General features: G+C 41.2%; 3 protein-coding genes across 7 annotated transcripts; 2 read left to right on the top strand and 1 right to left on the bottom strand.

Moving 5' to 3' along the window:
* The first annotated feature begins 441 nt into the window (after positions 1–441).
* Positions 442–8,204, top strand: LOC142959560 (alanine--glyoxylate aminotransferase 2, mitochondrial-like). Of its 3 annotated transcripts, XM_076100929.1 has the most exons (14): positions 442–535; positions 1,561–1,649; positions 1,796–1,986; positions 2,444–2,567; positions 2,671–2,765; positions 3,052–3,145; positions 3,748–3,841; positions 4,849–4,949; positions 5,232–5,324; positions 5,760–5,892; positions 6,194–6,282; positions 6,429–6,578; positions 7,606–7,704; positions 8,103–8,204. In XM_076100929.1, the coding sequence occupies exons 1-14, from the start codon at positions 442–444 to the stop codon at positions 8,202–8,204; spliced, it is 1,548 nt and encodes a 515-aa protein (XP_075957044.1). The 3 variants fall into 3 exon arrangements, with proteins under 3 accessions (XP_075957044.1, XP_075957124.1, XP_075957205.1); XM_076101009.1 differs by lacking the exons at positions 442–535; positions 1,561–1,649; positions 3,748–3,841; positions 4,849–4,949 and having other exon boundaries at positions 1,817–1,986; XM_076101090.1 differs by lacking the exons at positions 442–535; positions 1,561–1,649; positions 5,760–5,892; positions 6,194–6,282 and having other exon boundaries at positions 1,817–1,986.
* A 1,788-nt stretch (positions 8,205–9,992) lies between these two features.
* Positions 9,993–15,873, top strand: LOC142959394 (alanine--glyoxylate aminotransferase 2, mitochondrial-like). Its single transcript, XM_076100686.1, has 14 exons — positions 9,993–10,089; positions 11,629–11,717; positions 11,953–12,143; positions 12,241–12,364; positions 12,468–12,562; positions 12,664–12,757; positions 13,363–13,456; positions 13,779–13,879; positions 14,030–14,122; positions 14,293–14,425; positions 14,510–14,598; positions 15,107–15,256; positions 15,457–15,555; positions 15,772–15,873. Exons 1-14 carry the CDS (start codon positions 9,993–9,995, stop codon positions 15,871–15,873), a joined length of 1,551 nt encoding a protein of 516 aa, XP_075956801.1.
* A 459-nt stretch (positions 15,874–16,332) lies between these two features.
* Positions 16,333–21,235, bottom strand: dnajc21 (DnaJ heat shock protein family (Hsp40) member C21). Of its 3 annotated transcripts, none has more exons than XM_076087538.1 (12): positions 20,848–21,235; positions 20,474–20,567; positions 20,258–20,381; positions 19,525–19,656; positions 19,019–19,323; positions 18,767–18,933; positions 18,557–18,653; positions 17,882–18,043; positions 17,735–17,783; positions 17,463–17,653; positions 17,074–17,164; positions 16,333–16,835 (listed from the first exon to the last, which is right to left on the bottom strand). In XM_076087538.1, exons 1-12 carry the CDS (start codon positions 20,942–20,944, stop codon positions 16,674–16,676), a joined length of 1,671 nt encoding a protein of 556 aa, XP_075943653.1. In that variant the 5' UTR covers positions 20,945–21,235; the 3' UTR covers positions 16,333–16,673. The 3 variants fall into 3 exon arrangements, with proteins under 3 accessions (XP_075943653.1, XP_075943660.1, XP_075943670.1); XM_076087545.1 differs by having other exon boundaries at positions 17,074–17,161; XM_076087555.1 differs by having other exon boundaries at positions 17,463–17,650.
* Between the last annotated feature and the right edge of the window lie 263 nt (positions 21,236–21,498).

The raw sequence follows: 21,498 nt of genomic DNA, 5'->3' as shown, positions 1-21,498 counted from the left end.
GTTATTTAGCAATGATAAATGGCTGTGTTTTACCCTTTATTCTCTTTTGCATGTATATGTATCTAGCTTTATAAACAGCCACCCATATACAAAATGCAATTTGAAACAACAATCAAATATGACTATTCCTCATGTAGCACACTTATTTTCAATACTAACGTGGAATCGTTTATTTTACACAAATATTTTAATAGATGAATAAATAATGGCAGTGTTTGGGAGAACAAAAAACAACAATTTTTCCATTTAAAAAAAATTATTTCCTTGACATTTTGTTTACACGTGCGCACGCATCCTGTGACGTTGCAGAGAGGCCACTTTGCCGGATGGTCGTTGACGCACAGGTGCAGAAAAGCGTGAAGTCTGCTGCAGAGTTTCAGTCGGAGGGACTGGATAGCTGTGGGAGTCGGATAGCTGTTTGCTCCCTTTAACGTGCTCAACATGTTGAAAGTTGTTTCCTCTCTAAGTGGCCGCTGTGCTTTAACAGGCCAGTCCTGCTCTCGGTCCGGTTCGGTCAAATTCCACTTGGCAAGTGGTGAGTTAGTTGGTTTATTATGGTCTGTTAATGCTACATGTATAACCCTAGGTTGAATTTAAATTAAGAAAACTCGGCACTCGGAAATGTCCGACCCCCTACTAAACACAAGTAACTCATTGCAAATTCCTCATCCCCTATTTCACGAATAAGCACTTTGTCTGATAGCACACAACAATAGGAGCGCATATTGTTAATGGTACACCATGAACTTAAAGACGACGTAAAGTAAATGTGCCTTTATTTAAACAAAGTAATATAATGACAGACTAAAATCTGTTTTGCATGTATATTGGTGTCAAAATATGGCGTTAATGTTATTAGATAACAAAAGTGAAAATAAAAGTTATATTCTCAGCACAAAAGTTTTTTGTGAAAACGTTTAGGTGCCAAAGGAAATCAATAGCTAAAGAAACGTCAGTTTGTCACGATTGACCATGTTTTTTTATTAGGTTTGGCGTGGTAGGATTTATTTATTATATTATTATGTATTAATTAGGTAAGTTATTGCAGGACTGTTGTGTTGCACTGCATTAGTTTTAGCGATGTTAGCCTGACATTATTCATATTTGATAGGATGAACTAAACGAGTGTACTTGTAAAATTCAATTGCAGCAGAAGGCGTTTAAAATATAGTTGCAGAATAATATTTCAGTCTAATTTGGACCAACCAGACCAGTGCTCATTCCACCTACAATCGGGAGTTAACAGGCAGGACTTTATCCTGTGTTACACAATGCAGGGTCAGGTGAATGTATGTGGTTAGAGTGTAAGCCAGGTTTTCTGCAGATTATATACTGAGAGTCCGAATTTTACATAAACAATAACAGCATCAACACTGTTTCAAATAAAAAATATGTCGGTCTGTATAATAAGGGTAAAATGTCACTGACAGGTTTTTTTCACAAATGACTCAAATGTCACACATAAAGCTTTGATCAGCCAATTAACGCTGTCAGCTAACCTCAAATAATACATGTCTCTTTTACCTCGCTGTCTGAACTTCAATCACAATTGTTTCGCAGGTGCATTATGTCAGAAATCACCCCTCAAGCCCCCTCCCACAGACGTCCCAGATATGCCCCCATGCAATTTCAAACCAGAGGAATATACGGTAATAAAGGACAATGTCCTCCAGGAATACAGTGTCTCTGTCTCGTACAGTTGGGCCTTGTATTCAGTAATCAGCAAGTATATAAAATGTAGATATAAACATGCCATTGACTGTAACTCCCGCACTGTGTATTTGTCTCTGTCCAGGGTATGTCCAAAGAGCGGATGATGGAGATCCGCAGGCAGACCTGCAACCCCATGATCATGAAGGTTACCTACTATAAGAAACCAGTGTTCATCCACCAGGGACACATGCAGTGGCTGTGGGATGTGGACGGGAAGCGATACCTGGATCTATTTGCTGGTGTGGCTACAGTCAGTGTGGGCCACTGCCACCCGTAAGGTCCTTTTTTCTTCACTGTGTCGCTAAATATAGATACAGTTCTGTGGTATATTTTCAGGTCTTGCACAATACAGCGAAGACCCCAAGTGTATTTGTCTTAGATGAAAACCAGATGTGCAGGATACCAGGGGCAGAAGGGTGGATGTGTGGAATGATGAGGCCACATACATTCTCTTACGTTCCGCCCAGATGTTACATAACATGTATCCTATATAAAGATGAAGCGAGAGCCCTAAAGGGAGGACTTTCAGATTCGACTTGAGACCTCCGGGCGATCTAGACGTCCGTAATGGCATGTGTTGCTTGTTTGTAATAAACTTTATTATACCAGCAAGAACAGTGTCCACGGAGCATCCTTCCTCATCATTTCAACAGCACTGTTGCATGAAAGATACGACAGTTCCTAATAAAAACACCATTTAATATCTCATTTCTGACATCTGTGGGTACAGGAAAGTAACAGCAGCTGCAGAGCAGCAGTTGAAGAGACTGTGGCACACTACAAACATCTACGTCTATCCTCCTCTCCATGAGTACTGTGAGAAACTAGCGTCCTACTTGCCAGATCCTCTCAAGGTACTTTGGTGGATTTGTTTCCCCCGATCAGCTGAGACCAGGATCCTGGATAAATATGTATGCTGTGATTAAAATGTGTGCTGGTCTTTGTGTCCCTGTCCAGGTGATATATCTGACCAACAGCGGCTCAGAAGCCAATGACCTGGCCATGCTGATGGCTCGACTTCACACGGGAAACTTTGACATCATCACTTTCAGGTACAAGTCTTTTTATGAATTATGACATCCTCATGTGCGTCATAATTACGTAAAAAGTATATGAAATTGTAGAAGTGTTTTTTGTATTAATCTAATAATAATGCCTAAAAAAGACAGTTGATGTTTTCAGCTCCTACTCAGGAATATGAAAAAATGTTGTTCTCGAAAGTTTAGATATCATTATTATCATTATATATCATTATAGTCATTCAGCATTTCACAAATTTTCACACTTGACAGTTTAATTGTCTGCAATCTAAATGACCAAAATGTTTTTGTCTTGCAGGGGATCATACCACGGCGGCAGCCCACAGACCATGGGCCTCACTTCCAACGCAGCATATAAATACCCCATCGCCAATGGTTTGGGCTGCACAAATGTATGTATTGCATGAATATATTACAGTGCCGTATTAAAAGCGCATAAAACTGATGATGCACATTTGTATTCAAATGAAGGTGAATATAGGATATGGAAATATAAACACACAGGTGGGTGTGTGTGATGAATAATCACCGCACAGAAGACAGAGGGGAAGGTGTGTTGTGCAAAAAAAGAATCTCGATCAGTGCGTACATCCACTTAGAAGCAGAAAGAACATATGCACACACACACACACACACACGCACACACACACACTGCTCAGGCAGCATCTGCCTTAAAAATAGATTCCAAGCAATGCGTTCCTGAACATGAAATATGTTGGAGCTAATTCGTTTTTTTTAATGTTCTCACTGCCGCTTAGTAGATATATATTAAGTGCATTAATGAACTCATTCAATTTCATAATGTTTTGCATCAAACAGCCTCTCGACTTCCCTTCTGTTTTCGTTTAGTTTCCATAGCTATCTGAAATACAGGTGGGTAATGCTGTGGCACCGTTCCAAGTTGCCTGATGATTTCTTTGTGCTGCGTTCATTATGAGTGACTGTTGCTGTCAGGTTGATCTTGCTGACTATGGTTTCCGCCCCAAACAAACAGACGATGTGTCCTGATGTGTTCAGAGGTCTGTGGGGAGGAAGCCACTGCAGAGACTCTCCTGTGCAGACCATCAGAGACTGCGGCTGCGCCCAAGGTACACGAACGCGTGATCCCGCGTCTCAAAACACTCACACGGCTCTCATAAAGAGGAAAAAGAACACTCTGGTTGACTGTGAAATTAATCATTTTGACCCCTTTTGCAATATTCCTACGAAACATTAACCTTGCTGTCTTCTGATGTGTTGCGTTCATGCACAGTCAGTGATAAACAATTATTCCTGCTGGAGGTTGCATGCATTTTTATTTTTGTTACTTTTAATTGCATATGAATTTACATGCAGCACAACATACACATAAAACTGCATCTTTTGTTGGAGTAAATTATTGACTTTGAGTGTTTTTGTCGTCATCCAAGGTGAAAAGAACATTTGAAAGTATTTACCTCATTTTATATTTCTGTACAGATCTGTATGACAATTGTGTTTCTTTCTCTAATATCTGACTAACAGTCATGAGGGTAAAACAGGTCAGTTGTAACCCTGAAAAGTCCAAAGTCCCCTACTGTTGATCATTAACCTCTTTCAACTTCTTACCATTTTCCGGAATTTTAGCATTTTAGCATAGTATGTAGAAACGTATCTACATGACAGTTTATGCAAAACAAACAACTGTTATAGGACATCAATATCCGTCAATAACAACTCTGCTGCCGTGCTTGGGATATAGTTGTTAGTTGTTAGAAATGTGGAAAATTAGGACAACATTTATATCGTGGTGATTCCATCTCAATCCACAAAATACAATACAATTGCAAAAATATTAGAATAGGGTGGAACAAGTGAAATCTCAACAACAACAAAAAGGTGTTTCGTATTTGTTCAACAAGTTAGGATCTTACTATGTGACTGATTCTGGTTAGCTTTAACTGTCATTCATTCATAAACTGTGAACTATTATGATCATTTTTTCACGATACTATTTCATTGAAAGATGATTAACAATATTTTGCCCGTAGCTTTTGTGTGAAGAGTAGCATTATCTTTGTATTCACATGCTATTGTCTGTATTAGTTTAAAATAAACCCTTTGTTTAATCCCACAGGTCAATGCATGGCAAATGACCAGTACATCGGACAGCTTAAAGAGACATTTGCTACTAGTGTCCCAAGTCAAATTGCTGCTTTCTTTGCAGAGCCGATTCAGGTACTAAATCCTTTTGTGGAGAATTACAAGAAATGTAGTCTTAGTGTCAACGTGTTGCTAATGTTTTTGTATGTCGGATCTATTGCTTTGTCACAGTGGATATTAACATTATGGATTGTATGTATTTACAGTAATAGCAAGTAAATGATGAATTTATTTAGCTGACAAGTGAGAACAGAGTACTTTGTTAGTATGCTCTCCATGTTCATTGTTTCCTCGTGTTCATCGTGACGACTGCCGGTGTTGGGTCTGTGGGATGTGAATGTGTTTGTATTTGTACAGGGGGTCGGAGGAGCTGTGCAGTACCCTAAAACCTACCTCAAGGAGGCTTACAAACTTGTAAGAGAGAGAGGAGGGGTCTGCATTGCTGATGAGGTTAGATACACATTTCATATGTTTAAAATATTTTCTATTTATAACTTAAACAATATTGTTTGTACAAAAATTACATTATCATTGATTTGGAGATTTGTTTCCTGCTACCTGGTGAATGTAAGTCCAATATTCACTGAACTGAGGGAGATATCTTGCTCTTTAGCTGCTAAATGAATGTTCCACTATGTTCACCAGCTAGCTTCCAACTTTGCCCGTCTGCCGTTTGGTATTGGGCAGAAAGTAAACAGTGAGTTTTTAGAGCGTTTCGCTAAAAACAGCTTCCTGCTGCAGGAGGTGATGATTCTCTGTGGGTTTGTGACTCCTGTCACATTACTCAAAGTCATTTGACCCATTGTAATACACAAATTCTGAGCATTGCAGGTTTACGAAAGATGAGAATTGAATAAACATAATCATCTTCTTTGCACCTGACAGGTCCAGACTGGATTTGGGCGAACAGGAAACCACTTCTGGGGCTTCCAAGGTCATGACGTCGTTCCTGATATGGTTACGATGGCGAAGGGCATTGGTAATGGGTTCCCAATGGGCGCTGTTGTTACAACACCAGGTGAGATAATAGCCTAAGATGTGAAAATCTTGTTTGAAAATCTGCTTGTATGTTTGGAAAAGAATAAATATAGTTACAAGTGAGTGTGCAAAGTGTATTTTTCTTCCTTATTTCCACTATTAAATTGGCAAGATGCATCGCAAGACATTACAACCTGGGTTCCCAGATAGGGATGTTTCAAGCAGATTCATTTGGTGAATTCAGAGTTTGCACTCTCTCCACTAAACAAGCTTAAAACAGCCTCGTTATTTGAAGGAGCAGCGATTGGAGGTGTGAGCTTGTTTATTCATGTGTTTTCCAGAAATTGCGGCCTCATTTGCCAAGGGGGTTCACTTCAACACCTTTGGAGGAAATCCTGTGGCTTGTGCTATCGCTTCATCAGTGCTGGATGTAAGAATTCATCTTCTACTTTTGAATCAACCATATGTATTTTTGCATGGTATTATTAGCTGCAACTGTAAACTAAATAGTTATAACCACAGAAGCGCACTAAATGACGATTCAAACATGACTCACGTATTTTTTTGACGTTACAGACTATCAAAGAAGACGGCATGCAGCAGAACAGTCTTAATGTGGGCACCTATCTGATGACAGAACTGGCAAAACTCAGAGACAAGTATGAGATAATCGGTGACGTCTGTGGAAAAGGCCTGCAGATTGGTGTGGAAATGGTCAAAGACAAGGTATTTATGTTGTAACAAAAGCGATGCTCACCTCAACTCACGTGCTTGAACAACATGTGTATGTGCTGAGCCTCCCGGGGGCATGGTTCAGCAGCGCCCCAGTTAACCATTAGCTGGAGCAGCAGTGACCATCTGTAATTAGGAAGAAAACAATCTCAGCTGCAGTAAATGCACTGCTGACTGAAGTTCTGTTTTTGTATGTTGATAATGCCAGATATTGTCTTTAAAAAGAGGCAAACTGACAACGTAAGACAGCTGTCCTTGTTTGGGTCCAGAACTTTTTAATCTGCACCACATCGTGTTCAAGTCGACTGATTTGTCTGGCATCGTGACATGAAACAGCGTTTTTTTCAATTAAAAAGTAATAGATCAATAAATGCAGCGGGAGAACTAGCGATTAGCCAATCAGCTCCAGGGGCGGGACTAACGCTGTTGTCAGCTGTGCAGTTATGACCCACTGGATTAACAGATCAATTTTACAAATACTTCTCTTCTTCTTTTGAAACTGAGTGAGTTTAACAAGTTGGCAATTCAAAAGTTGTCATTCAGGAGTAAATACAGCATTAGTAGCTCAGTCAGTGGGGACTGGGTTTGGGAACTGGACAGAGGCTTGTCGGTTCAAGTCCCTGCAGGTATCAGGTGGTTGGAGTGGTGTCACTTCACCTCTTGAACACAGCCCGTGAGCAAGACACCGGGCTCCAAAACCTCTCCCTGCTGTCTGTAGTCGCCTGCTGCTCTTAATACTACGATGTCAGATGTAGTCAGATGTAAACATACACCAACATTGAATGTCAGTCTAAAACTAAAACTACAGCCTCCTAGCATGAGGTGAGGTGTCCCTCACAAAGAAACCACTCCATTTTCAATGGAAGAAAATGCCTGTAATTTATAAACTCTCAAGCTAATTAGGTTAGGTGCTTGAGTCACAATTTAATAATTATTGGACTAAAGCAGCTGCACAGTGTTCATATTTACCGTAACACATCCAGCCTCATTCATCCTTTCACCTCCTCTCCGTCATCCACAGGCCAGCAGAGACCCGCTGCCTTCTGAGGCTATGAGTCAGATCTTCGAGGACGTAAAGGACATGGGAATCCTGATAGGGAAAGGAGGACTCTACGGACAGGTAACAACACTCACCTTCTGCCCCTCTCTAAGTTAATTTTTTTGCTGAGTCAGCATGTGGTATAAACCCAGCTGGCAACGACATCACCGAGCTTGTTGTTTTGTTGAGAACAAAGCTAGTTAGATTTTAAATGGGGCGTTTTTCACACTGCATCGTCATAGAGCCATGTTGCTTTTGCTAGTGGCTTGACAAGAGGATTCACCAAGATAACACATTTTAATATGGATTAATATTATGAATATTGCTGCGTCTGCTGCTTTACATATATTCCAGAAATGTCAGCTCTGCCTTTACTAAGTGACACTGAATAAAGCACCTAACCTGTTGACATGTTTTCCCGGTAATCTTTGGCACTCCATAACCTCCCTTCTTGTTTTCTGTTTTTTTAACCACTTCAGACTTTCCGCATCAAACCCCCAATGTGCATCACGATGGAAGACGCAGATTTCTTCCTGGCAATTTTTAACAAGTCCATTCACAACTACATGGAAAGAAGATAAAAGTCAGATAAAGGCGAGCTGGGTTGCTCATTACCAAGGAACAAACCTACCTTCTGAAGGAGACTATACATCCGTTATTGCCTTTGCATAACAATAATAAAAAAGGGACTTTTTAACCATGTTCAACTATGTTGTAATTAAAAGACTTAATTCACTTAAAGCTAGGGTGGGTAATGTATTTTAGAAAAAAAGACAGCAATCAATCCATCGAAGAAAAAAAAACTAGCAATAGCCATGTTTGTTGTTTATGTTTATAATGATCATTTTTGGTGAGTGGCTTTGGAAGGAGGCCTGAAGGAGCTGTCAGGGTTGCCGACTTGCCGGCTTTCTTCATAGCGTTAGCAACTTTTGGAGCTAGTACTGCTAGCTACCTTTGTTGGAAAAGAGTTGACAACACTGGGCTGGGTTTTTCCGGTTGGATAATTCTTAAATTCTTGGGTTCTCTTGCTGGTTTCTCCTATGTTAGATTTAATTCACCTCACTAGATAAACGAGAAAATAATCTTGTACAGTGCCTTTTTAACAACTGACTTGAAGTTTACTTTGCTTGGTTCAATCTGCTGAATCATGCTTGGATGTAACGATGTATGATTGTAATTTCCGAACACATGTTTTGTTGCTGATTATAGATGTGAATGTAATGATAATAAATCTGTTAGCTCGAGGAACAATCTTATGGTGTTACACATTGGATTCAGATTATTGTAATTCTAGTGAACTGGGTGTAGCTGTATGACTGGATTTATATGCAACCTATACCAACCATACCAGATGAGGTTTCAAACAAACTTTAGCTTCCCCTACATCTGTAACAGAAACGTAAGCTTTTCACGAGCAAGTGTTACACCTCTTACAGGGGCGACCCTCATTAGGCTTGAGGGTTTCAATCACAAGAACTTCTTGCCGAGCACTCTTGACGAGGTGGGGCTCAGCAGATTGTTAGAACTGGGGCTTCCAAAAGGTCAGCGCCTTATTTTTTGTACAGTTCACAATAGAGTGAGTTTGATACATTCCATCCAATTTATATAGATATAGCTTTACTTTTTTTAGTCACTCCTCAAAATGGCAGACTAGAAGGGTAAAATCAAATTAAATGTGACCCAAATAAGTAATAGTTAGGCCATTAGGAGTTATATCTTCCAAACATGGAGTGAGTCCACAGTCACACAAGTTGAAATGCCAATTTAGTTCATCTACTCAACAAAGGAAATTATGATAGTGGATGTGGATATGGAAGGAGTCAGTGAGGTATGTCTGGTTGAGCATCATGCATCATTCAGTATGTATCTGAGTGTTATTTTGGAAGCAAACCTAAGGGGTTGTGGAGACCATGATGCTCAGTATGAGAGATCCTGTTTTTTTTTTTGCCATGGATACTGCCACTTCTCAGGTGCAGCCAGGCGCTAAGACAGCCTTCATCAAAGTAGCCGCCTATTTACAGCAAAGCAAGCACAGTCTCACTAAATTTCGTAACGCTCACCTCAGAGTGGGAGGTCAGCGTCTTCTCTGGCCTCAAACAGGAATGAACCGGCACCACCAACCATGGCCTTTTTTTCATAACCTATTCAGTGAGCATGTTTAGCAGAAATCTAGTGACGACTGGTTATACATTTATCTATGTGACGTTTCAGAGAAATCATTGTAGTTTGGTAGGCTCTGGGTACCATTGGCTGCTCACTGTCCACCCATCCTTGAGACTTTTTAGAAAAAGAAGAGCCTGAAGTAAGTCTGCTGAGTGTTAGGGGGTGAAGGGAGTAGGATAGCTGTGTGCCCTCCGTACTCACTGATCATGTTTAAAGTTGTTTCCTCTCTAAGAGGCCGTTGTGCGGTTTTAACAGGGCAGCCTTGCTGTTCACCTGGTTTGGCCAAACTTCACCTGGGAAGTGGTAAGTTACCATGAAGATGGAGAAACACATAATAAGTTGATCATGATCTGTTGCTGATGATCGGAGGTGTTTTATGAACTGTAGCCTTTATGTGTGTCATAGTAAGCTTAGAATATCAGGTGGCAATACATTTTGCTTGTTGGCTCATGAATTAATTAGATGATGATATTGTAGTATTTATGATAATTTGTCTGTTTGGGTGAAACTCAGGAATCAGAGATAATCGTTGGTTTAACAGTGTTTTTATAGGCTGCAGTAGAGATTGGTGCACCACGCTAAGTAATATATTGTATTCTCACTGCTACTCAAAAAAAAAGACTTGATATGGTGAAGTAGGAATTAAGTCAACTGCATCAAATTTTATAGAAGCAGAGAATGTTGCACACATTGCAGGAAATACTTTTAGTCATATTTTCTCATTTGAAAAATGTACATAGTGACTAAGGCTTCATAATCTCCACTTCTCTGTGATCAAATTAAACGTTTTCTCCAGAGGGTAACAGCATTACATTTTATTTAATAATATAAATTATATATTTGTCAGACCAGTTCTAACTGACATTTCCAGCCATGAGTAGACTGGGAAAAACAGGAAGCATAGTTCTTACTGAGTTGCAGAATGTGAACTTAATGTGGTTAAACCATTAACCAGGTTATAATTGGATTAAATATTGACCAGATAATTCAGAATGAAGGTATAACGTAATGAAAATTTAAGAAAAGTCTTTCTTTTTTGCAGATAAAAAGTAGCCTGGTTCCAAATCTCTGATTCGCTTTCCACAGCTACAAGTCTTTTCAGGAATTCAATGGCAAATGCCAATTTCATCTGATTATAATGCCACAAATATACAGTAGAGCCTGGATTAGAAAGACCACTGAGATCCAAATCAAGACCGTTCCGTTTTTGCATACTTTGTGCTTTGTGTGATAAAGTCGTAATTTTTACAGTCAGGTTATCAGGTTTTCACTTCCCCAGGATCAGCACAACCTCAGCTAATTGTAGTCACTCAGTAAAGACTAATATACACTATAATAGGGAATATTAGCCCATTAAAAATGTATATATATTTAATTTATTCAGAAAAATCTATATTCAAAATAACATCTCAATTTAGAAAAGAAAATTGGATTATTTATTTTTTTCTGCATCCTGCAGTCCTCTTTATGGATTGCTCCTGCGTTGGAGACATTGTGACGTGTGTGTGATTGTATTGCCTCTTCCTATAGAAGAAAAGTCCTGTGGTACTCCCATGAGCTGAGCTGACAGCAGCTCCTGAAAATCCTGGTGGTTCATGGGAATATTGTGTGCCACAGCACACATTTCCCTGTGGAGAATGTAGCTGTTTATAGTAGCAATGTCCTCAAAGTGATGAAACGGCACTTTGTACCACTTCATAGTTTTGTGATGCGCCCGAATAATATCCCAGGATCTGGTCTGACAAGTCCACACCTCCCATGTGCTTATTGTACACTCCGATAGCAGTAGAGCTAACAATCTCCTTTACCTCTTTCTGCATTTCCATCAAAACCATTTTATAGGTGCAGTATGTCAGAAATCAGCCCTCAAATATCATCCTGCAGGCTTGGCAGAGATGCCCTCATGCGATTTCAAACCAGAGGAATACAAGGTAAGAGTGTTGTGGCATGCAGACAGGGTTCTAATAGGGCTTTAGTATAGTATGTGGTGGCGCTACAAGAAAGTTCAGGGGATCAACTCAATAATCAGCACTCATCTCCTCTGTGGACTTGTATTCAATTTCGTGGAGACAGACATTTAACTCAGAACCAAAAACAAACCTATTTTATTGAGAAGGTCTTCCATGAGTACTGTCATTATTTTCCTGTGTATTTGTCTCTGTCCAGGGTATGTCCAAAGAGCGGATGATGGAGATCCGCAGACAGAACTGCAACCCCGTGACCATGAAGATTACCTACTATAAGAAACCAGTGTTCATCCACCAGGGACACATGCAGTGGCTGTGGGATGTGGACGGGAAGCGATACCTGGATCTATTTGCTGGTGTGGCTACTGTCAGTTTGGGCCACTGCCACCCGTAAGGTCCTTTTTTTCTTTGCTGTGATAGCATGTCTAATTCTATCAGTCAAAAAATGAGTGTACATTGTTGCTCTGACCCTGACATCTGTGCACAGGAAGGTGACAGCAGCCACACAGAGACAGTTGAAGAGACTGTGGCACACTACAAACATCTACGTCCATCCTACTCTCCATGAGTACTGTGAGAAACTAGCGTCCTACTTGCCAGATCCTCTCAAGGTACTTTGGTGGATTTGTTTCCCCCGATCAGCTGAGACCAGGATCCTGGATAAATATGTATGCTGTGATTAAAATGTCTGCTGGTCTTTGTGTCCCTGTCCAGGTGATATATCTGACCAACAGTGGCTCAGAAGCCAATGACCTGGCCATGCTGATGGCTCGACTTCACACGGGAAACTTTGACATCATCACTTTCAGGTACAAGTCTAGTATCCTTATGTTTGTTTTTAGCAATAATTGCTTTACATTTTCAAAATGTTTCTGATTGTTCTTTTGTTTGTTTTGTTTTTATCCTCCAGAGGATCATACCACGGTGGCACCCAACAGACCATGGGTCTTACCTCCAACTCACCATATAAATACCCCGCCGCCACTAGTTTAGGCTGCACACATGTATGTATACAACACAACATAAAACACTCATCATTAATCATGGTCAACTCTTCAGTCTTTTGCTTGCATGCTCCTCTCTCAGTCACCAATGAGAGGATCTTCTAGGTGCTAAAAGCTGCTGATTTATTCAGTGACGATGGTGGTTGAGAATAATCAGCTCAGCTTAGAGATTTGTTGTGAAAGAGCCGTTTGTATGCACTGAACATCTCTAGCAGACACTTTTACTTTTACATTTCGGCTACAAAGGAGCTTCATGGCAAAGTTCACAAGACCAGCATCTTTCATCTATGTGCATCTTCAATGCTGCTACACACTTCATCCAAACACAAACCCCAAACACATGATGCCACCATTAATGATGCTCTCTGTGCAGGTTACTCGCTCAGCATTAAATGTAAACAGCAGCGAGCCACAGGCTGCACTAGCCATCCATACAAGCAAACAGTACAAGCTGTCTGCGTGCATTGATAGATCTTTTCTGACCTTGGTGATGGCAATCCAAGCCATCCAAGTTTCATGATGATTTCTTCGTGCTGCGTTCATTATGAGTGACTGTTGCTGTCAGGTTGATCTAGCTGACTACGGTTTCTGCCCCAAACAAACAGACCATGAATCCTGATGTGTTCAGAGGTCCGTGGGGAGGAAGCCACTGCAGAGACTCTCCTGTGCAGACCATCAGAGACTGTGACTGTGCCCAAGGTACACAAACACGTGCACACGTGGCTCGATATACACTCTGGTTATCTCTCATGGTGCTCTCATGAATAGGCTAATTCACCACTATTATCAGTGGGACTAAGCTCTATGAGAATTTCTGCAATATTCCTCCAACAATATAATGTTAAACTTCCACAGCAAATTATGATATGGGACAATTGTCAATACTTTTGTATCATATGGAAAGACATTAATCAATGTATTGATTAATTGCTCAGCCCTTCTGTGTTGTAATGTATTAAGAAGTATTTTGGTTATATTGCATTTATACGTCACTAAAATAGTTTCCTTTTTAATCCCACAGGTCAATGCATGGCAAATGACCAGTACATTGGACAGCTTAAAGAGACATTTGCTACTAGTGTCCCAAGTCAAATTGCTGGTTTCTTTGTAGAGCCGATTCAGGTACGAAATCCTTATCTGGAGTTGGTATTGACCTGAAAAAGTCATAACTGTTATTGTGCCATTGATGATCATTGTTATCTCATGGTCAGTATGACTGCTTGTGTTGATCAAGATGGGTCTGTGGGATGTGAATGTGTTTTGTTTGTGCAGGGAATGGGAGGAGCTGTGCAGTACCCTAAAAACTACCTCAAGGAGGCTTACAAACTTGTAAGAGAAAGAGGAGGGATCTGCATTTCCGATGAGGTTAGATGCCCAAAGTTATGTTATGCTCAGAAATTTATAACATAAAGCCAACACTATGTAACAAGGGTAAGAGGAGGCCCTATTGGCCTTTATCATGTTACCTCAAAAGGTAAAATTCAATGTGTGAACGTACTTCACAGAGCCTGGTTTCTTTGTTTTGCACCCGACAGGTCCAGACTGGATTTGGGAGAACAGGAAGCCACTTCTGGGGCTTCCAGGGTCACGACGTCGTTCCTGATATGGTTACGATGGCGAAGGGCATTGGTAATGGGTTCCCAATAGGAGCTGTTGTTACAACACCAGGTGAGATAATACTGTAAGACAGAAAAAACCTTGTTTGAGGCCGCAGTGGGTGGAAGTGTGAGCTTGTTTGTTTATGTTTTCCAGAAATTGCTGCCTCCTTTGGTAAGGCCTTCCACTTCAACACCTTTGGAGGAAGTCCTGTGGCTTGTGCTGTTGCTTCATCAGTGCTTGACGTAAGAATTCATCTTCTCTTTTCACATCAGTGCTGTTCATTAGCACAAGAGAGTTTCATTTGATAAAACAAATGTACTTAGCCTATTAGTGTAGCTGCGGTTGAAAAGTCTACAGTCACTCAAGCACACTGATTTACAACTCCTCTATAATGTTTTTGTGCTCCAGCATCACATCCTGTTTGTGGGGAAAATCAGAAACCAAAGGGAGGAATTTATATTTTTTTGTTTCGTGATGGCGTCCCCTATTTTTACGTTATTTCGTCCGAATTCATGTAGTTCAGTAGATGGAACTTGATTCTACACAGACAATCAAACTACAACACTTTGCCCACTTGCCCTAATACAGTCACTACGTCACCATTTATGGTGTGCCCAGGCCCTTAATAATAAAAACTATTGACTATAAATGAATTTAAAAAACACAAACATTATGTTTTACTTCAAAAAATGAGGATTGAGGGATTTCATTTGGACTTTAAACAGGAACTGACCGATTTTTACGTTGCAGACCATCAAAGAAGACGGCACACAGCAGAACAGTCTTTATGTGGGAACCTATCTGATGACAGAACTGGCAAAACTCAGAGACAAGTATGAGATAATCGGTGACGTCCGTGGAAAAGGCCTGCAGATTGGTGTGGAAATGGTCAAAGACAAGGTATTTATGTTGCAATAGAATAGCCTGGAAATTGTAGATGTAGTAGCCTGTCAGGCCATTAAGCATACGTGGTTTGTTGTTTTGACACTTGCAGATGGATAGTGTTCATGTTAGTTTATTAAATATAGTCTATAAAACACATTTAGCCACATCCACCCTTTTTTTTCTTCTTTTTTTTAAATGTTCTCTGTCATCCACAGGCCAGCAGAGACCCGCTGCCTTCTGAGGCAATGAGTGAGATCTTTGAGGACGTAAAGGACATGGGAGTCCTGATAGGGAAAGGAGGACTCTATGGACAGGTAACAGCACTCTCCCTTTTCCATACATCATAAACATTATATAACTACTATTATGAGCCAATTCTTAATTTTAATCCTTAACCAGCACATGAATACTCCTAGCTCTACCTCTGATCATAATGTGCCAGAAATGTCTGCGTTTACTGTGCGACACAGAATAAAGCAGCTGCCCTGGTTAATCTGCTCTTTGTCTTCTTGTTTTTCTCACCACTTCAGACCTTCCGCATCCAACCCCCCATGTGCATCACAAAGGAGGATGTAGATTTCTTCCTGGCAGTTTTTAACAAGGCCGTCCACGGCTACATGGACAGAAAATGAACGGGTCAGAGGAGTAACTCAATGCCAAGGACTAAACACCGGAAACACTCGCTCTCAGCAGCAGACTGCACTTCTGTAAATCTTTCAAATGTTAATTGAATGGTTAATTAGGTTTGTCCTGTTGTGGATACCAGTGTTATTAACTTCGTAAACAGAAACAGTTCTGCTTTAAAACCTTTTTCCTCATACTTCAATACACTGAGCAAACATCACTAATTGTTGTTCACATACAAATGTCTTGCTGACCGACTTCTAATTCATTTCGCTCGGATTAGATCCACTGTCATTGTCATGATTGTTCTGCAGGCTTTATATCTGAATGTAATGATGATCTCTTGTGCTTTGAAATAGTTGCTTAAACATGTCATTTTTACGTGTCACCAATAGAACATGTAAACATATACGGTAGTTTATTGTTAGAAATGGTTACTAGAGGTATTCATGTAAATCATTCCAGAGTTGTCGTATAAATACCAACGTGCAGTATCACCTTTATTTTCATGATGCAGTAATACCACTACAGAGCTCTCCAAACCAGTAAAGGATCTGATAACAGGATGTATCCTATGCACATCCTGTATGTTCTTTCAGAGACACGTTACTGTGAAATATACTCACACATACATAACTGTCTCACTCGACAGGATTATTGGGTAATTTAAAAACACAAAAAGCTATTCCCTGGGAGTCAGCCAGCCGGTCCATTAAAAGTCCACTTTCAAAGGCTTCTTTTAGTTTATTTTCCGTCACAGTTTCCTGTGTCCCTGCTGAGTCACACCCTTTGCCCGGATCCAGATGTGTTATCTGTTCTTCTTCTTGTCTTTTTTGCTCTTGCTCACGGAGCTGTGGGGAGCGTTTGAGGAGACAGCGATGGCGTGGCCGCTGGTCTTCAGATGGTCAAACAACTTGTTTCTTGTGGAGAACTCGTTGTTGCAGGTCACACAGCAGAGGCTCCCTTCAGTCTGGAGGTGGAAATGGAGGAGATGTGATTTAATAATATAAGCAGGGACCATTTTCTAATGGTAAATAATGTAATAAGGTTATCTTTGATAACTCAGAAGGAAGGGGAAAGTAAAAACTGATGCTGTGGACGCATGTGTAAGCAGAAGACATTTGTAATAATAAAATTATTGAATGTAAAATGATCAATACAAACCACTCCCATTAATCCTCTTAAACTCTTGGTGTAACTGTACAAACCTCAAGAATCGGTTCTCCTCCTGCGTTTGACTTGACACTCTTCGGTTTGTCTTTTCCTCCTCCCTTCTTTCCTTTCGTCTTCCCAGAGCTGCTGAGGCAACATTTAGATGACGGATAAGTAAAAACCACATTCTTAACTACAAGGCATACACCATTTAATCTAAAACTCTAATCCTGCCAAATATAATTCAGGAAATAACGGTGTTGAATCACGTATTTCACACACCGAGTAGCGTCTTCTGTAACTGAGACATTAGAATTACCAGCTGCCTCTGCAGTTTATCATAAACGCTCCCGTCAAGCTCATTTCCAACAGGCGAAAAGGCTCGACTAAACTAACCGTTCACTACCGGCCCATCAACAAACAACTAATAACTAAAACGACTGACCTCTTGACTTCTGCGGGAGGGGGATCATCCTGCTTCTCAGGCTCTGTTGTGTTCTCCGACTTCTCGGGGGCTTCGTCCTCGCAGGTGGTCGGTGTTGGTTTCTCCACTTCCTCCACCTCCACTTCCACTTCCACTTCCACTTCCTCCTCCTCCTCCTCCTCCTCCTCCTCCCCGACCTCAGGAGCACTCTGCTATGGAGGAGGACAGCGTGAATACATAGATAGCTTTTTAGGTTCACTTCACACTTAACCATAAGAAAAGATATGACTCACCTGTACTACTTTCTGCAGTTTCTTTTTTCTCTTTTGCTTTTTGGACAGCCTGAGTAAGTGAAAAGAAAAATGTCAGAAATTAAAATGCAATCATCAGGTTATTCTAACCGCTCTGACCACCGGGTGAAAAGAAAGAAAGCTGCTCACTTTTGCCTTGGCTTTTCTTCCTCATCCTCTTCCTCCTCATCCTCCTCTATCCCCTCCTTCCCGTTCAAGTTGAGACCAAATGAATCATCCTCTTCCTCCAGCTGTTTTCGTAGCAACGCCACCAGCTCCCGGTGCTTTTTGGATTTTTCATGGTTTTTCATTCTGTACAAAGGAAAGAAAATAAGAAATGCAAAGTGCTTTAATAACAGATTTAGCATTGTGTGAAGTGCAAAAACACCCGTTGCAGATTTGCATTATAATCTCCAACAAGTACCAACAATATCATTAAAAATAATCATCGACATTCCTCAACAACCAACATGTGCAAACAATGACAACGACTGACATCGCCATTCAAGTTCGACTGTTAATAGTTTCTCTCCATTGTTTAGATTCACCACAGACAAACGTTTTACACAAAGTACATGAAACAGTCCACAGTGGCTTGATTTACACCTCCATATCTTCCCTGTCATTTACTTCAGACCATAGATTCAGTCACATGAGGCCTACTATTAACACTTTGGATTAAAATAAGCTTTGTGTTTAATGCCATGCTGAAATCAATCACACACTGCATCGCTGGACCCCGTGCTGATTCCCAGCTTAGCGAGGTGAACTAGCTTGTAGGTTCAGAGCACAGCGGGTCGGTGGAGGGAGTCGAAGGTTACTCACGATTTATCGGATTTGAAGGATTTGTCACAGGCCGGGCAGTACAGACCATCATAATAATCATCAATTGTCAGTTCTTCTCCGTCGGGCTGCTCTGCTTCTGTGAATGAATGTTGATGCGTTGAATAAAAAAAAAAAAAAGATTAAAAACACCAGAAAAACCCATTAAAACAGACGTATAAATTAGGCTTGAACCTCAAACGTCTCACTGACCTCCTCCCTCTTCGCCGTTCTTCTCCCGTGTGTCCGCATCCAGCTCGTCTTCCTCACTCTCTGATGCGTCTCCAAACTCCTCTCCGTACTGAGCCTCTATCTGCTGCAGCTCCTTCTCAAGTTCAGACATGGCCGCCCATTTCTGCTCCTTGTACTCCTCTGCCAGTCTGGGACATACAGTAAAGTATTATGAGTATTAAGGAGAAACAAGGAAGAAAAATTTAACGTCACATTTACCCATCCACCGCTTACTTGGCCTGGCTGAGCTTCTGCTTCCGCCGCAGCTCCTCCACCTTCTTGATCTTCTCAGCGTTCTGCTCCTCCACCAGCTTCCGGTGGGCCTGCACGCGGCGGTCGCGCTTGCGAACAAAAGCCACGAGTTGACGCACAAGCTCGTTGCGCTCTTTTCGAGCCTTGTCTCTGGTCTTCTTGTTCTCCTTCTCCATGGCCCTCTTCTCCCAGCGGTTGGAGGCCTGCCTCGTGTCGTACTCCTCCTTCCAGGCAAAGTTTTTGCGAGTGCAGAAGCTCTGCCAGTAGCCGAAAAACACGTGCACTACCTGCAATTTGCAAATGGAGAGAGTGGTTAAGTACACAAGTCGATTAATAAGGTTTTCTTGCTATACTTTAGTTTTGTTTTCACTCAGAGAAAGAAGCACAGAAAACGTACTATTTTATTCATGTACTGAATCGTATAAACAACTCTTACGTCATCCAACAAAGGAACAACCTCGAGAGTTTTGAGTGTGGTGCTGGCTTACGCTGTCGTAGTCACTCTGAGAGTCTCCAAAGGGAGGAAACTCCTCCTCTTCTTCCTCTTCATCCACCTTGCCCTGCTCCATCTCCTCCTTAACAATGGACTCAAAGAGATTCCTGTAGACCACGTAAAAGCCCTAGGGGACAGAGAGTAGATCAAAACAAGAGGGAATAATTAATGAGAAAATAGATGCACAGTGAATTTCTGTCCCCAAAGTCCTGAAGAATGAACCTGCCACCACCAGCCAGAACGGCAAGTCCCGGCGTTAAGGAGGTGTACTCGGTGTTTGGAAATCAAACCAATAAAATTCTACCCGGGTTTCATCAAATCTTGGCTCTATTCCCTGTGTGGTAGACTGTCTGCGTGGTCTTGCATACTAAAAAGGAGACTAGATGTTTTCTTTGTAAGTGGGGCACAATTCCAAGCTTGCCAACATTCCTGCAGATGGGGTAAATTGTCTTTTGTCAGCATTTTTGATAATCTCATTACTGCTTCCTCTTGTACTGTCTACCAACGAGGACAGACAATCTGACTTGTTATTTAGTCAGGTGGTGCCACAACTCCTGGGTAACATCGTCTTATTTTTAAATCAGCAGATTCATCTAGTTTTGTGGCATGTGGCATCATCCTTGTCTCAAGCAGTGGACTGAAAAAAACACCTGGTTGGAGGTTTGATGTGACTGTTTGTCAGTACTGAGCAACACGATCCCTGCACACACACGATCACACGAGCTCACCTTCTCGTCATCGCCGAAGCCAGAGTAGCAGGTGACCGTGAAGTACTGCAGCAGGTCAACGCTGTCATCTTCATAATCTCCACTGATTCCTCCTTTCAGCAGAGCATCCCTGTGGTTGTCATACCTGCGACACAGAAGGAGACAGTAAGATGTACGAACTTAACCCAAACAATACAGGAGTAGGAGCTAAACCATTGTGACTCTGTTGTAACGCACCAGGCTCTCTCCTGCGGATCACTCAGGACATCATAAGCTGCTTGAATCAGCTTAAAATGCTCCGCCGCATCATCCGCATTGTCCAAGTTTTTATCTGCAAATGTCAGACGGTAAACCACAGCTGTTGTTCAAATGAAAAACTTAAGTGAAATTCCATTTTATCTTTGTAAGGTTGGAGATAACAGCGTTACGTGTTGCTGTAAGAATAAACAACATCAACAGTGGGTGCTTTCTGTTAGTTGTTGTCACTCAGAAGTATAAATGTAGGACCTCCAATACATTTCAGAGGTAGTAAATATTGTATTTTTACGACAGTAGCGTTACACTTAGTTAGCTAACTGACAGGTCATTGAATGATTTCTACCACAGCTTACCGGGGTGCCATTTCAATGCTAATTTACGATACGCTTTCTTCAAGTCACCGTCTCCTGCGTCTCGTTTCACATCCAATATTTCATAGTGACACTTCATCGTGAACTAAACTGTAACTCTGGATTAGATGACGTCGCTCAGTAGAGATGCTCTTCACGTTGTCCCAGGCGGAGCTAACTTTAGCTATGTAGCTATGCTAACTGCGGCATTCTATGGTCTCTCTTAAATGATGCAGACTTCTCGGGTGATAGCGACAATAGTGTCGTGTTCGACCTTACATATTTAAATATACACACTGTCCTTTATCATAGACAAAGCGCTTCTATACGTTAAGTTACTTTACGTCCGGTTGCTAGGACCATAAGCCATATCTGTAGTGTGGGGCAGCTAAATCTCGCGAGATTCAAACCATGTCTGTACGGTGTGAGGCCGCTAAATCTCGCGAGAATCAAGCCTTATCTGTATAGAGTGAGGCCGCTAAATCTCGCGAGAATCAAGCCTTATATGTATAGTGGGGACGCTAAATTCCGCGAGACTTGACTGGAAGCTGTAACACACGTGTTTGCTGACGTCTACTGTGCTTACAGTCTCTTATAGTCTTCTGTCGTATTCAATTGATAGATGTATTGTTAGGCTCTACTGTCCAACATTAA

The sequence above is a fragment of the Anarhichas minor genome, unplaced genomic scaffold (genome assembly GCF_050575085.1).
Source record: "Anarhichas minor isolate MPS153535 unplaced genomic scaffold, ASM5057508v1 ptg000002l, whole genome shotgun sequence".
Classification (NCBI taxonomy): Eukaryota; Metazoa; Chordata; class Actinopteri; order Perciformes; family Anarhichadidae; genus Anarhichas; species Anarhichas minor.
The sequence above is the reverse complement of the archived record's forward strand: the minus strand, read 5'-3'. Positions and strand labels throughout refer to the sequence as shown.